Here is a 14,572-nt window from a genome sequence, read left to right on the forward strand (position 1 = left end):
GTGTGCGTGCCAGGTAACTCACTGGTAAACCAGTTCAGCAGAACCAGATGGCTCAAAAAAGAGGGATGATAGCTCTTCCACTTCTTTTTAGTGCAATGAGTGTTTTTAGTTTGGTGATGGTGAGGTCACGTGTTTAACAAGCTCAAAGCATTGACTTCTCGTGTGTGTGTGTGTGTGTGTGTGTGTGCAGCGGCGTCAGCTGAGGCCGCTCGGGGTACGGAGAGCGAGAATGCCAAACGGGAGGATTGAGTCGGTAAGAGCACCACCACAATCCACACCTCAACCCAATACGATGATTGTACTCTAACTCTATCAAACTGTCGTCTTTCAGAGGGAAGAGCTGCACCAAAATAACAGAAGACTACCATTGTACGCGGGAGCGAGCGAGAAAGAAAGAACAAAAACCAGACGAAGCAATAAACGTTTTTTTTCAGCATTGTCACCAGCGCTCACCAAACTGTCCCCCCAGATGCATTAATATGCGCCGTGCCTTAATAACATGTCAGTTTCCTACATTTGTAAATACAAGCCTTTTCTTTTTCTATGGAGACCTTAAGTGCCTGGGGCCACACACACACACACACACACACACTAGAAACACTTGATGGGTGCAATACTCTTGTCAGTGTGATAAACTAGGAGCTTCAGGAATACAAGCCAAACGCAACTGTGAATAAAATGATGCAAGTAGTTTGAGGAGATGGCAACACTGACCTGAGTGGACCAACAGCCCACCGGCTGGGTTCACACTGCCACCTACAGTTTGTATTCACCTGCATAAAACACATTTTTTAAAGGATCACATTTTCACTGATTAAGTGCAAAGAAGTCTAATTTCTGCCATAAATCCACGTTTTTGTCTGGCGTTTCACACGCTATTTAATTGCAGTCTTCATTTAATCAAGAGTGAGAGTACTAAATGTTGAGTAACAGAGTGCAATACTGATAAGCACGACCGTCAACTCCATGTTTCCTTAAATATTTCTTTTTATAACTCAAAGGAAAAAATCCTGAATACCAAATGTTTGTTTTTTTTGTGTTTTTTTTTTTTTAATGCTTGCAGATATGATGCATATGCAAAAGTGTAGTAACAGGAGTCCCTGCGAGGTTGAGGATGCAGATGATTACGGACGTCGTCTTGCCGTTCCATGAAGCTGCGCTGGAGCCGGCAGACGAGTGTGTTACATAGATCTCACTTATGTGCTTGCGGTTATCAAAATATGCCATTTATCTCGAGATTACAAGGTCATTATTTAGTTATCGTGAGATAACAAAGCTCCTTCTCTCATAATAATAATAAAGGCAGATTTCTCAAGATAACGAGATGATTTGTCGCAAGAAAACCTTTTTCTTGAGGTCAAGAAATAATTATGGCGAACTCAAAAGTGTGTGATTTTAAATTGATCAGACCTGACATCTGTAATTAATGCTTTACCATATTTATTTGCAGCCGGGCTATTTTTCTCTCAAAATGTTGAGGACTGATCTGAACGCGCTCTCGAACAGAAAGACAGTAATAAGTCACGTTTTGGAATCTCTTTAACTGGAAGATGATCTCGTTTATTCCGAGATAACAAAGCTTGCTTCCTCAAGATAATGAAATTATGAACTGGTGATCTCGACTTTACAACAACAACAAAAGGTATTGCAAGCATGGCCCCTCTGCTCCCGTAGGGGGATTGCTTAGTGGACGTGATTTTTAAATGATCATTAGTTATACATGCTGTGTCATTGGAACATTATTTCAACTGTCCAGGGTGTGATGGACACTGGGAACAAAATTTGATGTCTGACATCTTTTTTTAAATTTTTTTTTTACTTTCGTTATCTGTAATATATTCCTCTTCTGATCTTTATCTATGATTCTGCTAACCTAGTGTACAGAATAAAGGTGTACTCACTAATACATGTGCTTTTGAGTTTTTCTTATATAAAAATGCACCCGTCACCATATCAAGTGATACAAACTTGCATTTGATAAATGATATGCTCATAGTATAAGCCAGAAATAGTCGTGTTCATATCAAGGAAACAAATCACCATGAAGCAAATAAAAAAAACATTTATGATTGAGTAATAATTGATCATCCAGCCTCTGGCCCCAACGAGAGAGGATACACTTTAAGTGTAATTCAATAAGAGCAAGCAAGCTCGCCACACGTCTCATCAGCGGTGAGGAGAACGTGACCCCCGGCGTGTTTATGACAGCGCTTCATCTCTTGATGCTCTACAAAATATGACAGGATTGATTAGTGCTCTTTAGGAATCTTGGCTCATCAGTTCTTGACGGCTCCACAAAACAAGGCACGCGCTGTATAATGTTCAGTGATCGTGGGAGTTCTTGCTTCCTTTTTCTGATAGATGCACTAGTTGTTAGGAAGCGTCGGTCAGAGGGCCCAATACGGCAACCGCTTCAATCTCAACCAGGCCAGCCTTGGAAAAAGAAAAAGACAGAGAGAACATACGATGCCGGGTTCACACCGACGAATCCACCGCGGAATGGATGGAAAAGTGTTCATCGCATACTCACTCTGGGGAGAGCAGCCACCTGGTAAGCAGCTCTGGCTGGGTAGTTGGTGCTGAAGACTGGACACAGAGAGAGAGAGAGAGAGAGAGTGGAATGAAATAAAAAGCCTTTGTTTGCATTGCAGGTAAACCAATAAACACTAGAGGGGCTCAGTCGTCCTGCCGAGACACACCACTGAACCTACATCCATCTCATGAGCTTGTGGTGATCATGGGACGTTTAGTGTCCGGTAGGGGTCGAATACAAGTCCTCTTGTGTTTTGAACACTCATGCAAAGTCCCAATATTGACTCTGTGGGGAAGGAGTTACCTTTCTCTTTCCAAACTAGCCCTTTTACTGCAGCACATTCAGACGTTATGCAATAAACTTCAGAAGAAAATCCAACTCGTGCCTTTTGCTTAGAAACCCCGTCACATGACCCTGCAATGAATACGGCCTCCATATTAAACATTTCTGGATTTCCCATGTGGGCTTTGTCATCAGAGCAATAGGGTATTTGTTGCCTCAGATGTGGCATGCCGTCTCTCATTTAAGGCTTAAACCGCTGGCAGCCGCTCAGGTTTCACTCTGCTCAGTGACCCGACAAACACCAGCGGTGCCTCTCCGGGTGTGGTGACAAACAGACAGCCCGTTTCATACCTCTGAATGTGCTCCCTCTGCATATTTACAATACGGGGGAGGCCAAGACAACAATCATCTCAAGGATGTGCCCGGACAAATATATAGTGGCAGTTAAAGTGAATGAATGGGAAAAAAATAAATAAAGAAGCATGTGACTAATGACCATTTGAACTCTGGGTAAGAATGAAGCCAGTATGCTCAAAGGCAGTGAGGAGGAAGCCTTTAAGTGAAAGTCACCTATATAGTAACAAGTAATGGGTCTGGTTGATGCAGGTTCCCTGGGTTGTGCTGCCACCCAGTGGGGAAGTCTGTACTGCAAGTAAGTGTTGATTTTGTTCATGGCTCAGCAGCTATTACACATTAATAATAAAAACTCCTATTGATAAGTGAATAAATGATACTTACACTGCTTGTAAATGCTGTTGACACTGGTGAAGTCATTCATGTCCGTTAAGAGGACTGTGGTTTTGACAACTGCAGGAGACAAAGACAAAGTGGATGTGAGGACCTGCGATAGAACTGTTCTCCCCCGGGTGAACTTCACTTTATTTCCCCCTCACCGTTCTCATAGCCGCACCCAGCAGCTTTGAGGATTTCACCCATATTCACAAGAGCCTGCGGGGGGAGGGGATACCAGATGTCAGTGCTATGTTTTGTTTTGCTCATTTGTGAGACAAGCTAACAGAACAGGAGATTGAACTGAGACGAGAGCAAGCCACTGAATACAAGATACATTTCCTCTCAAAGGTCCATTCTAATTATACACCAGTAGCAGCCTCTTGATGAATAAAATATAAGAAACCGTAGAGTCATTTAGAGACCAGAATGGAGTAGAGAAACGTTAAACCACATCCATCGGAGGGTGTTTTGTGGTGGGTTACCTGTGTGGTTTGAGCCTGAACACCCCCTTCCACCAACTGTCCACTGGAAGGATTCATCCCCAGCTGCCCTGAGATGTACACGGTCCGATCTACCAGCACCGCTTGGCTGGGAGACACAAACGGGGACAAAGAGTCACCGACATGGGCTTAAAGGCTGGGTAGCCTCTTCCAGAAAGACTGCTACAGATGGAGAGCAGACAGACAGGAAATGCAGACGCTCTTCATTTCTAAAGTTACTTATATAATATAATATATTATATTATTATTATACACTATATAATATCTAAATATATATACTTTATAATATAATATCTAAATATATGTACTTTATAATATTATATATATATACACACACTTTATAATATATATATATATATACACAGTATATATTATTATATATATTAATATATTATATACACGTATATATTATTATATATATTATACACACGTATATATTATTATATATATTATATTATACACACGTATATATTATTATGTATATTATTATATTATACACACATATATATATATATATATATATATATATATATATATATATATATATATATATATATATATCTTAGTTTGTACTTTGTGTTACGACTGTTGGACAAAGTTTAAAGTGCAACCCCAAAATAAACTTGCACTTTGCATATATATATATATATATAATAATAAATACTTTGCATGTATATATATATATACATGCAAAGTGCAAGTTCACACACACTTATATAGTATATATCTTAGTTTGTACTTTGTGTTACGACTGTTGGACAAAGTTTAAAGTGCAACCCCAAAATAAACTTGCACTTTGCTCCCATTGATCGACTGCTGCCCTGCCTGCAGCCACTAACTCCCTGGACGCCACCGTGCACTGAAACACAACCGTGTGGTGATATTGAGGGAAAACAGATGTGAAGAGAATCACGGCGTGACCCTCTTCACATCTTACCCAGCATAATGCTGAATGCACGCGCGTCAGTTTGACCGCAGTTGGTCCGCTGCGCGTGTCAGTTCTGACTCGGTCCGCCTCCATGTCTCCGCTCACCTGTAGGGGCCGATAGCAGCAGGAGCTTTAGTTGTGCTGATGATCCTCCTGATTAATGCAGCCATGTTATTAGAAATGCGTCAACGAGCCCGAGGGAACGAAACCAGTGCTGTAACAGAGCTGCAAGGAGCGCACTGGGTGACGTAAGAGCGGCGTTACCGTAAAGGGCATTTTAAACACGCAAATGCGGTTTTTATTTTCTACTTTTTTGTTCACGAGACCGGGCAGACTATCGGAATGTGTTATGCTCAGATCAATATTTAACGTTGCTCGTGACAAAAGAAGACAGTATGTCGACACGAGTTACCGTCGGTTGACGTTATAACTTTAAGTTGCGCCCGTACACTACATATCCCATGAACACCACGTTTCAGGAAGCAGACATTACGTCATCCAGCGTGAGGAAAACTCACATGGTAGCTGACTGGAAGTAGAGAGGACGTCTAATACTGGGGAGTCCAGAGGTGACCATATGCTGTGTAACCACTCTGAACCTTGCGTGTGTCTGTTTTTGTATTTGTTGTTGTTTACTAGCTCAACAAACAACAATGCAACGTGGAGTAAGGTAGCCTAGCCAGCTGGCTAACGTTAGCAATTAGCGGATACTGGCAAGTCATGCTGGGGTTTGAAGTGTCGGCTTCTCGTTGAGCTCGTGTCTGTTGTTGTGTTCCGTAGAAACATGTCTGCAGCTAAAGTGAAGATGCGCGAGAAGAAGATGAGGAACCAGCCCTCCAGCGTCCAGTACTCCGCTTCTCCCCGTCACGTGGAGAGCAGCGCGCAGAAGAACGGGGGGGCCGCTCCGGTAACCGGTACGGTGCCGCTTCTTTGTGTCCGTTATGGGCCAACATGTCTAACGCTACCTGTGTTCGTGTAAGGCTGCACGCGACTCGTGCCGAATGGCAGTCCGCTCCCCTTTTTTCTACCTGTGAACGCATCTCTTGTATCCAGGACACCGTCCATGTCAGCTCCAGCTGCCCTCAACATGTCCATTGCCTCACTTATCTGGGGCCAGAGTTGATTTATCTCATTAGGGGACCTCTGGGTAAAGATCTGTGGGCTCCTATGCTAAGATTGTAAAAGCCCAGTAATGTAATAATGATGAAGGTTTAAAAACAGATTTTGACACATGGCTCCTCTTCAAGTCAGAACCACATGAAGAGGGTAAGAGACAGACCAAAACCCTGACTGTTTCTTTCGTTGTCGAGTGTCTTTAACAAACATGTTTGTAAAGCATTAGGCACATTACTAAATTGTGATCTTCCCACAGGTGGAGGTGATGGTGGTCCATCTGGCGTCCATCTTAATACAGAAAGGTCAAAGAGCCCTCACCCAAAGGGCGGATGGGTCCGAGGACACCAGAGAGATGGTGGAGACTACGCCAAGGAGATGCCCAAGCACATCACTGGTAAATACGTTGTCCCACTCTTACAAATTCACATTTTACTGCATACGGCAGGTTTTAATTTTTTTCACGATTGCATAATGTCTCCACCACCCTGTGTGATTTTATTTTATTTTTTCAATGAGAACCCTAATGACTATTAAGCTCCATCTTTAACCATTTCTTATACTGCAGACCATAGAAAATGATCTGAGTTTACTCTTAACATCCATTGCTTGTATGGTCTAGTTTTTTCTTATTGTCCTTAAAGTAAACACACACACACACACACACACGCACACCAATTTAGGACACTGCAAATGCAATGTCGGTCAGATTACGGACATCTTAAATTCAGGGCCTCCGCCCTTCTCCCCCGCTCCCATCCCTCATCAGCTGGAGCTTTTGCCACGGCCAGGGCGTCAGAGGTGAGGACGATGCTGAAAGCCACCACCAAGACAACGGGCAGCTGCCATGTCTTTGGAGCCCTGCCCAAACACATGAGGAGACGGGCCATGAGCCACAACACCAAGCGGCTCCCTTGCAGGCTGAGAGATGTGGCCAACAGAATGGTAAGGCACTCATCATTCTACATCTGGTGTTGCATAAACCGTCTCCCCTTCTCCGAGCGTGGTGACATTTTTGTTTCCTCCCTTGTCCAGCGAGAGAAGAGCCTCCAGGCCAGCTCAAAGAAGAAGAAGGAAGAGTCAAAGGGCAAGAGCCGCAAGGCCCGCCGCCAGCACGGCAATCTGCTGCTGGAGTTCAACCGCCGCCAGAGGAAGAACAAGTGGCTGGAGACGCACATTTGGCACGCCAAGCGCTTCCACATGGTGAAGAAGTGGGGCTACTGCCTCGGGGACAGACCTACGTACAAGTGCTACCGGTCTAGCTACAGGGCCATGAGCAGCCACTGCCTGCTGCAGGTAACCAGGTGTCATTTCTGTCAGTAAATGAGGATGTCATTAATGGGATTTCACTGCCAGATCCACAAACATTACCTTTTTTTTTTTTGGTTTTGTTGTCTCAGGACCTGTCTTACTACTGCTGCATAGAGCTACAAGGAGAGGAAGAGAAGCTGCTGGCTTCTCTGTCCCAGCTGACCAGCAAGGAGGCTGGTGAGAATACGCCCAACACCAACTTTTTATCTTTATTTAATGCTGCAAATTACTGTGAATGTGGACCTATTTTCCCAGAGTTAAAATTCTAAGTTTGGATGGAACATTTTGCGTAAAAGTCGAGTCGTGTGTGTGTGTGTGTGTGTTTTCCAGGTCCCACATTTGCTGCAGCACTGAGTCTATCAGGGCAAAGACAGGGCAGTGTGGACGTGTACAGAGCGGGACAGTACCCGATGCAGCCCCTGGGCCCTGTCACCTTCCTCTGGAGACCCCGTGCACAGGGCTCAACCCACAGGCAGCTGTGGATTTGGGCTCATCCTACTATCAAACCGGTGCGTTGGGCACTTAATGAAATCAGAAAATAATTAGGAAGTAATATTCGGACAAAAAAATAGTTTGTGAAAGATTTAATTTTAGTTGGTATGACTGAATGGTGTGACAGGACAAAACAACCGTTAACTCTAACTGCTCCTTGCAGGACCTTCTTCCTGAGTTACAAACTGTCTGCCAGTGTTGTGAGGCTGTACTTCCTCCCGCTGCTCCAGCGGTGATACCTACTGAGGGTGTTTCCGCCCTGGAACCAGAGCCAAAGCCTGAAAAGACACCTGAGTCTAAGCAGATAACTGGAACCAAGAGAAAGCAAACCTTTAAAGATGCCAGTGAACCGTCTGAAAAGAAGATCCTGGGAGATGGAACCAGATCTCCCACCACCCCAGTTACCTGGAAGTCCAGCTCAAACGGGATAGTTATAAGGTTAGCGTAGTTAGTAAGGAATTTAATTGAGACGCACAACGAGTAAAATTTGTCAATTAATTACTTTTGCTCCAAATGGTGATTTATCTTCTTTGACATCTGTTGCAGTGATCTCACAATGGAGATTGTACGCTATCGTCTGATTGGACCACAGTCCCATTCAGTTCTGGTGGAAACTATGGAAGCGGCTACAGACTGTGATGTAAGTCTTGTGAAATATATTTGCATTTCACTCAAGGACTGTGTTTACATGAGTCTTTTCTTTGAAGGGAATGAATACATCCCAGCCCTCTTGCCTCTGGTGGCCTGAGCACTGCAAAAACGAGAGCAAGATGAATCTGCATCAACAACAAGCCGATGTCTTTCACCTGCTGAAAGGTCTATTGTGAATTCTTTTGTCAATATGAATCGTACACTTGTCGCTTTCCGTTGGATAACACTTTAATAATTCCTTTTTGCCGTGGAGTGAGGTATGTGTATGCATGTTCATCTCACCCTGACTGTAATTCATCCAGGCGTCTATTCGACTGGAGAGCTCCCCTCGGGCACAGTACTGGGTCTGACTGTTGATGACCCCAGGCTGACTTTACCAACAAAGAAGGTTAAAGCTTTACCCTGTGTAAAGCAGGCACAAGGTAACATCTGACCTACCAGACACACAGTGGAGCAGTGTGGGCACTTAGTTTACAGATACACAGGGTTCTCCAAGCATACCCTCTGTTTATTCATGTAGATTTTGTCGTAGTGTGCGGATGGATCGTAATGTTCCTTGTTCATATAGACCAGCAGAAACCTGACCACTGGATAACACACATCTATAGTTCTTCTTATTTTTTTATTTAAACCAATTACGGGTATTTGTTCAATCAACATTATAGCAGCGACCGTTGCACACACACCTGGTGGAGATGTGCACTTTACTGGGTGCACCTTTCTCGTTGAGCATCGAATCGGTTCTGTTGTTTCTGGTCATGAGGCTGGTTCAGTGAGTACACATCTGGTTCTGTGCTCCGGGGGGCCTCTGCCTGGCCATGCAGATGTTCCAGGTTCAAATCCTGGCAGGACCCTGTGCTCCAAACACACCCTCAGTGACCGACGGCAACCGATTCCCTTTGCTCTCGCTTCTGATAAAATATGTAGTCCACCTGGTCACGGTAGAGCTTTTCTCAGTTTGCACATTTCTAGATCACAATAAGAGGCTGAAATAAACTCAGTCAAACATTAAAAAAAAATACTGTAATTGTCTTGTATAATGCGTTATGACAACGCTTCACAAATCTTTGTTTACTTTGCTCACATGATATAAGGGGCGTGGAGTCGTTGCACTGCCTCAAAAGGCATCTTGAATGTCACACATTAGAGTACCAACATCTACAATCTTCTATTCATGAATTTAAATTTAACAAACACAAGACAATTCTTGCTTTGCGTTTACCATCAGCGTGATCGGCATTAGCAGACATAACATCCAAGATAATGGGAACCAGGATTATTCTTCAAGTCTGACTTAATATCACAAAATAATAATCTCACTAGTTTAACAAGAGTTTCACGTTTTAATTTCTTTTTCTTAACGAAGCTTGCTGACATGCATTGTGGTTAATAATGTTGAAGCGTGAATGACTGGCTTTGTAGCCTTGTTAGCCTAATTTAAATGGTCAGTTTCAGACCGTCGAATTTATTTGGAACAAGTTTTCATTTTGATATATTATCACTTTGAATGATTTTCAGGTTATATCGGGGTATATAAACTGAAATTTAGTAGGTCGATATCATCTTATTTCTGCACTCATTTCATGAATCTGCAATATAAAGTATTTACTTTGTACATTTCGGGTTTGAACTATTTGCTGCACCAAACTACTCCTTGGGGCTCAGGGCTCACCACACCTGCATACATTTAGGTGCATCATTATGATGTTGGGTTGTAGATCACAGGTCCCCTCTGACACGAGTGATGCCGGTCATACAGGAGCGTGCCATGTGTGTGCTGTGTGTTTGTTTCAGAGGTGGAAGAGGAGAAGAGGAGGGAGCTGATGTTGCGAGGAGCACCGGCACACTGCTGTCAGAGTTCCCTGTGGGAAAGCTCTGTCCGGGACAACGTCACGGTTAACAAGATATCCAACAAGGTAGTTAAATGTCGTCCAGTATATTTCAGTAATGGTTATTGTACTTGGGCTAAGATGTGTAGATGGTAAATAAGCAAATCCTCTCTATTCCTAGAAGCAAAGGCGAGCTTGGATGTGTCTCTCACCTCTAGCATGTTCTCCGCATTGCTCTACAGCTGCTGAACCATATGAGGAGTGAGCTGCTGGTGCCGGGCTCCAGGCTGAGCCCCACTCCCCTGCAGGGCCGAGTCCCCATCCTGCTGGTTCACCAGCCTGGCAAGCAGGTGGGGCATGAAATGACCTCCTGGGGTGCTGGATGGGACCTGTTGCTTCCCAAAGGATGGGGCATGGCCTTCTGGGTCCCACTGGTAGGTAGCATGGATGTAGGTGGCGTGGACATGTATTTTGCCGACAGTAATAATATATGTTTGGTTAAACTTAGTCTATGGTTACAACTAAAGAAGTATGATAGGAGTAGATGGTCAGAGCGGTGGACATTTCGATGTGTACCGTTGCCATTGCGGCCAAAGTAGCGGGCTAACTTCTGAAAAAACTAAACCGTCTTGCGGCAGGTCACTTAGGTGTCCGCAGCTTATTGGCTGTAGGACATCAGGTGGAGTGAGATCTGGTAAGATCCGGGTGATATGGATTGGATGGAGAAAGTGACATCTCTTGAACATCTGGAGGGAATTTCTTCACGATTTTTGTCCATAACTTAATAATACATGCGTTTCGACTATCGCATGAAGTGATGACATGGTCGTGACTCTAGTTCAAACTCAACATGCAGGTTTCCTGTTATTTCACTGAAGGCAGGCAGGATGTATGTATAATATATTGGATGTCAGCATGGAAAGCGCCGTGAAAGATGTTTTCATTATTTTGGGGTGCCTTGTTCGTGTTTTGGGGCGGTTCCATTTTGTTTGGACAAGCACTGTGAAATTTTAAATATACCTTGAAATTTGAAGACAGACCAGAAGCCCCCTCAGGTTCGCTTCAATTGTCAAGTTCCACAAAATCCGTCATTCACTCGTTTCTACGTCGTCTCTCCATCTGCAAGGTGTACAGAGGCGTTCGCATCGGGGGCCTGACCATGAGTCTGAAACACTCTCAGAATAAAGGAGCCGCACACTTCCCCCATGATTACCCAGACTGCCCTGCAGGCGCTCGCTTTCAGGAGGAGCAGGAGGCCCAGCTCCTGTACGAATTCAAAAGGTAAGAAAACCAAAACTATGAATGTTGTGTGTGTGTGTGAATATTGTTATTATGACAGCAAAAGCTTTGGCAGCACAACATGTTGGGGACATGTTGTGCTGCCAAAGCTTTTTATCTCTTAATGTCGGTGAATCACCGGTACGTCAGCCTGCTGATGGAAAACGGATTGCCCAGAATATAGAAGGTCAATTTTACTGATGGAATTGTTTCAATATATTTCAATCAACCATTGGCAAACTTCACATGACCCTTTTTAGACTGCGAAGGAAAAATGTTCCAGTTAAGTGGAGACTGTTTTGTGGTGTTCTGTTATTTTCTGACTGTACAGTCATCTTTTAGGAGAGGATCATGTTCATGAGCCGAAGTAAGTGGTGAGAACGTCAGCGGATTAGAGGTTTTGATGGAGGGAAGCCCCCCACAGTGCTGACCTCGGTTAATTCCCAGCATGCAGCTCTTTTTCCATCACGCACACAAGATGATGATGTTTCTCTTCCTCTATCTGCCCAAGTTGCAGTTATGATTTGGCAGTGCTTGCCCACAAAAAGCATGACAATGGTTTGATCTCTTTCTTTCTTTCTTTCTCCCCCCCCCCCCCCCCCCCCCCCCCCCCGTAGGTATCCGCCCGCCAAAAGGAACAATTACATTAAACACGGCTGTCTGGCCCCGTTCTGTTGCCCGTGGCAACAGCTGGCCGAGGAGTGGGAGCTCATCTTGAGGGAAGGAGGAGAGGAGAGGGAAGAAGACCGACTGACCCAAACCTCCACGAAGGCTGACGCGGTGATGGAGGTGGCGACGCCACGTGAAGACGTCACTGTAACAAAGCCTCCCAGCCGGGTCACTGTACTAAGGTAAATGGTTCTCGTATACTTAACATGTATTGTCTTTCTTTTTTTCATCCTTTTGCTTGTCTTATTGTGAAAATAAACTCATGTCAGTATTGACTCAAACCCCGCCCACTGCAGTTTTACACCAAACTCCCTTTTACATCCTGCATATCTAAATCACACGTCTCATATTATTGCACTTGACTTTTAAAGGTCCCTTGAGGAGAAATGTGCAGCGTTTGTTCGTGGAGGGTGTGGTTGGCCTCAATCATCACTACTTTCCTGTTTTATTTTTTATGAAGGGACCCCGGCGCAGCTTTTGACGGGCTTGATTGATGCATGGTGCGTCTCCCTTTCATCAGCACGTCCCTGATGACAATAGCCAAAGATGACATCCAGCCTTAAATTGCTGCAATACATCATAGATTAGTGGAGGGGGAAGAGTTGCATCTATCCTCATTAAACCATCACACCAGCTTTTGAGTAACGACTGACTCTATGAGAACAAACTTTGATAGATGTTCACTTTCCACTGGCTGCCTTTTTTGTTTTTAACATTAGGAATTAAAAAATGTGCTTCAACCAAATTTAATATCCCTCGGGGGTGCTTAAGGGGGCCACTGCAACTGGTCTTTATGCATATGAATCACTTATTAATGGGTATTGTTTTTTTAATGCTTCCTAGGAACAAAAAGTCCCTGAGGCTGCTCTCTGGTTGGTGCAGACCCACAACATCTAAAGGTCAAAGGGCACGCCGCAGCTGCGGGGTGTTGCCTCTCGACCGGGCGGCCATGGCGCTGTTTCTCTCGGCACATGGGATGAGTCTGGTGTGGGTGCGCCTGTCGCTGCTGTCCAAGGGCAAACCAGAGCTCCACGCCATGGTGTGCGTGCCGACCGCAGAGGACCTGATGCTGTGCGGCGGCGGCCCCCAAGAGCCGCCGCACAGAGACCACTTCAAAAGTCCATTTAGACGCCAAAAGAAGGGCTCCAAGGCGGCGGCTGCTGCCTCGTCTTTGTGTTCTGATAAGAAGGAGGGCAAAGAGTCAGACCCTGCCCCCGCTTCTGAACCAAACTCCACCGCACCTGAAGGCCCCAAATCCTCCCTGGCCCTCCCCATGGGGCTGTGGCCGGACCCTCTGCCCAGCGTCACCGCTCACTGCTCCCGGGTGATGCTCGGCTGGGTCACCCAGGGCGACTTCTCCCTGTCATCAGGCCGCGGGGAGGCGCTGGGGTTGGTCAGCGTGGCAGGTCTCCTCAACACCCTCTTCAACCAGCCGGCGGAACGCAGAGGGACGTTGCTGCTGCGCAACCCCGCGTCCCTGCACTACCGCGTTGCTAAAGTCAACCTCGAGGTGTGATTGAAACATCTACGCCCTTCGCAGAACTTACAGGACAAACGGAAATTGAAATCATAAGTTGCATGATGCTTTGTTCACCAAGTGATCCCTGTGCCTTGATGGTGCACTGAACCCTGAGTGGCATGCATGAGGCCTGGCTACAAGCTACCTGGTGGCGCTGTTGGAAAGAGCTTTCTTTTAGTCGTGTATAATTTACTCTGCATGAGGCATCCTCATGGTTTCAGTTGGACACGGTTTGTTGTGTATACAACTGGGTTCCCAAAACTAATTACTTTATGGCTAATTTTACACTCCTTTATGCCAGGAGTCATTGTGTTGGCATTCTTTTCTTTTGTTTCATTAAGTCAAATTTAATGGGTGAGTTTGGGAAAAGTTTCTGTATCAAACGCAACTGAATTGAAAATAGTTCGACCACAAGCTAATAAAAATACCCATGCTGCACTTCACAGAACTGGTCACGTTTCTGTGTAGAACCACAGTGAAGGAAGCCCTGGTGAGTAAATGCACTGACCTGATACTTTGCTCCTCTTTTTATTGCTATACTGTCTGGAACACTGGTTCCCCACACATCCCATAATGTGGAGTGACAGTTAAGAGTTCCGTTGCTTGGCAACACTAAGGTTTGGTGTATAACCTTCACTGAGCTGCTTCTGTCATTTCATGTTAAAATAATTCCCCATCCTCCACACATGTGTCTCTGAGCCTCCCCCACCAGTAGAGGGCAGTAGTGCACTTACT

General features: G+C 44.9%; 2 protein-coding genes across 3 annotated transcripts; one reads left to right on the forward strand and one right to left on the reverse strand.

Annotated features, from left to right (window-relative positions):
* Positions 1 to 858: 858 nt before the first annotated feature.
* LOC117728344 (2-iminobutanoate/2-iminopropanoate deaminase-like) lies at positions 859 to 5,220 on the reverse strand. The gene is made up of 6 exons (XM_034529223.1): positions 5,081 to 5,220; positions 4,030 to 4,135; positions 3,709 to 3,763; positions 3,554 to 3,622; positions 2,531 to 2,586; positions 859 to 2,433 (listed from the first exon to the last, which is right to left on the reverse strand). The coding sequence occupies exons 1-6, from the start codon at positions 5,143 to 5,145 to the stop codon at positions 2,374 to 2,376; spliced, it is 411 nt and encodes a 136-aa protein (XP_034385114.1). The 5' UTR covers positions 5,146 to 5,220; the 3' UTR covers positions 859 to 2,373.
* A 196-nt stretch (positions 5,221 to 5,416) lies between these two features.
* Positions 5,417 to 14,280, forward strand: pop1 (POP1 homolog, ribonuclease P/MRP subunit). 2 transcript variants are annotated; one of them, XM_034529079.1, is made up of 16 exons: positions 5,417 to 5,544; positions 5,756 to 5,889; positions 6,348 to 6,485; positions 6,858 to 7,033; positions 7,124 to 7,384; positions 7,489 to 7,576; positions 7,730 to 7,908; positions 8,055 to 8,329; positions 8,438 to 8,531; positions 8,599 to 8,707; positions 8,845 to 8,964; positions 10,337 to 10,458; positions 10,614 to 10,805; positions 11,498 to 11,652; positions 12,267 to 12,500; positions 13,162 to 14,279. In XM_034529079.1, exons 2-16 carry the CDS (start codon positions 5,760 to 5,762, stop codon positions 13,832 to 13,834), a joined length of 2,946 nt encoding a protein of 981 aa, XP_034384970.1. In that variant the 5' UTR covers positions 5,417 to 5,544; positions 5,756 to 5,759; the 3' UTR covers positions 13,835 to 14,279. The 2 variants fall into 2 exon arrangements, with proteins under 2 accessions (XP_034384970.1, XP_034384969.1); XM_034529078.1 differs by having other exon boundaries at positions 5,537 to 5,645; positions 13,162 to 14,280.
* The last annotated feature ends 292 nt before the right edge of the window (positions 14,281 to 14,572 follow it).

Source organism: Cyclopterus lumpus, chromosome 25 (genome assembly GCF_009769545.1).
Source record: "Cyclopterus lumpus isolate fCycLum1 chromosome 25, fCycLum1.pri, whole genome shotgun sequence".
NCBI classification, from domain to species: Eukaryota; Metazoa; Chordata; class Actinopteri; order Perciformes; family Cyclopteridae; genus Cyclopterus; species Cyclopterus lumpus.